General features: G+C 75.3%; 1 protein-coding gene across 1 annotated transcript in view; it reads left to right on the top strand.

Annotated features, from left to right (window-relative positions):
* LOC112547924 (desert hedgehog protein-like) overlaps positions 1-190 on the top strand; it is a 2,334-nt gene extending 2,144 nt beyond the window's left edge. Inside the window, exon 2 of the mRNA XM_025191367.1 lies at positions 171-190. Coding sequence (XP_025047152.1) covers positions 171-190 — 20 coding nt within the window. The remainder of the gene's footprint in view (positions 1-170) is intronic.
* The last annotated feature ends 267 nt before the right edge of the window (positions 191-457 follow it).

Here is a 457-nt window from a genome sequence, read left to right as displayed (position 1 = left end):
GCGAGGAGGAGGCTTTGTCCGGAGCAGGAAGGGCGGGTCCCTGCCGCATTGCCCCCGCCTCTCCTAGGGGTGCCTGGCCCCAGCCCCGGGGGGCCGGGGGCCGCCAGCTCCCAAGCACCTGGGCTCTGCCGGTGTCTGCTGCCCTCTCATGCCCAAGCCGAGCACTGCAGGTGCTTCCCCGCGCCCGTAGAAGCAGGAAGGGCCTCCGGAGCAGGAAGGGCGGGTCCCTGCCGCATTGCCCCCGCCTCTCCTAGGGGTGCCTGGCCCCAGCCCCGGGGGGCCGGGGGCCGCCAGCTCCCAAGCACCTGGGCTCTGCCGGTGTCTGCTGCCCTCTCATGCCCAAGCCGAGCACTGCAGGTGCTTCCCCGCGCCCGTAGAAGCAGGAAGGGCCGCGACTGGGGCTCCCCACGGACGGGCCGGTCTGCCCCCCGCTCCCCGCCCAGGCCCCGGCCCCCGC

This window comes from Alligator sinensis, unplaced genomic scaffold (genome assembly GCF_000455745.1).
Source record: "Alligator sinensis unplaced genomic scaffold, ASM45574v1 scaffold1065_1, whole genome shotgun sequence".
NCBI classification, from domain to species: domain Eukaryota; kingdom Metazoa; phylum Chordata; order Crocodylia; family Alligatoridae; genus Alligator; species Alligator sinensis.
The sequence above is the reverse complement of the archived record's forward strand: the minus strand, read 5'-3'. Positions and strand labels throughout refer to the sequence as shown.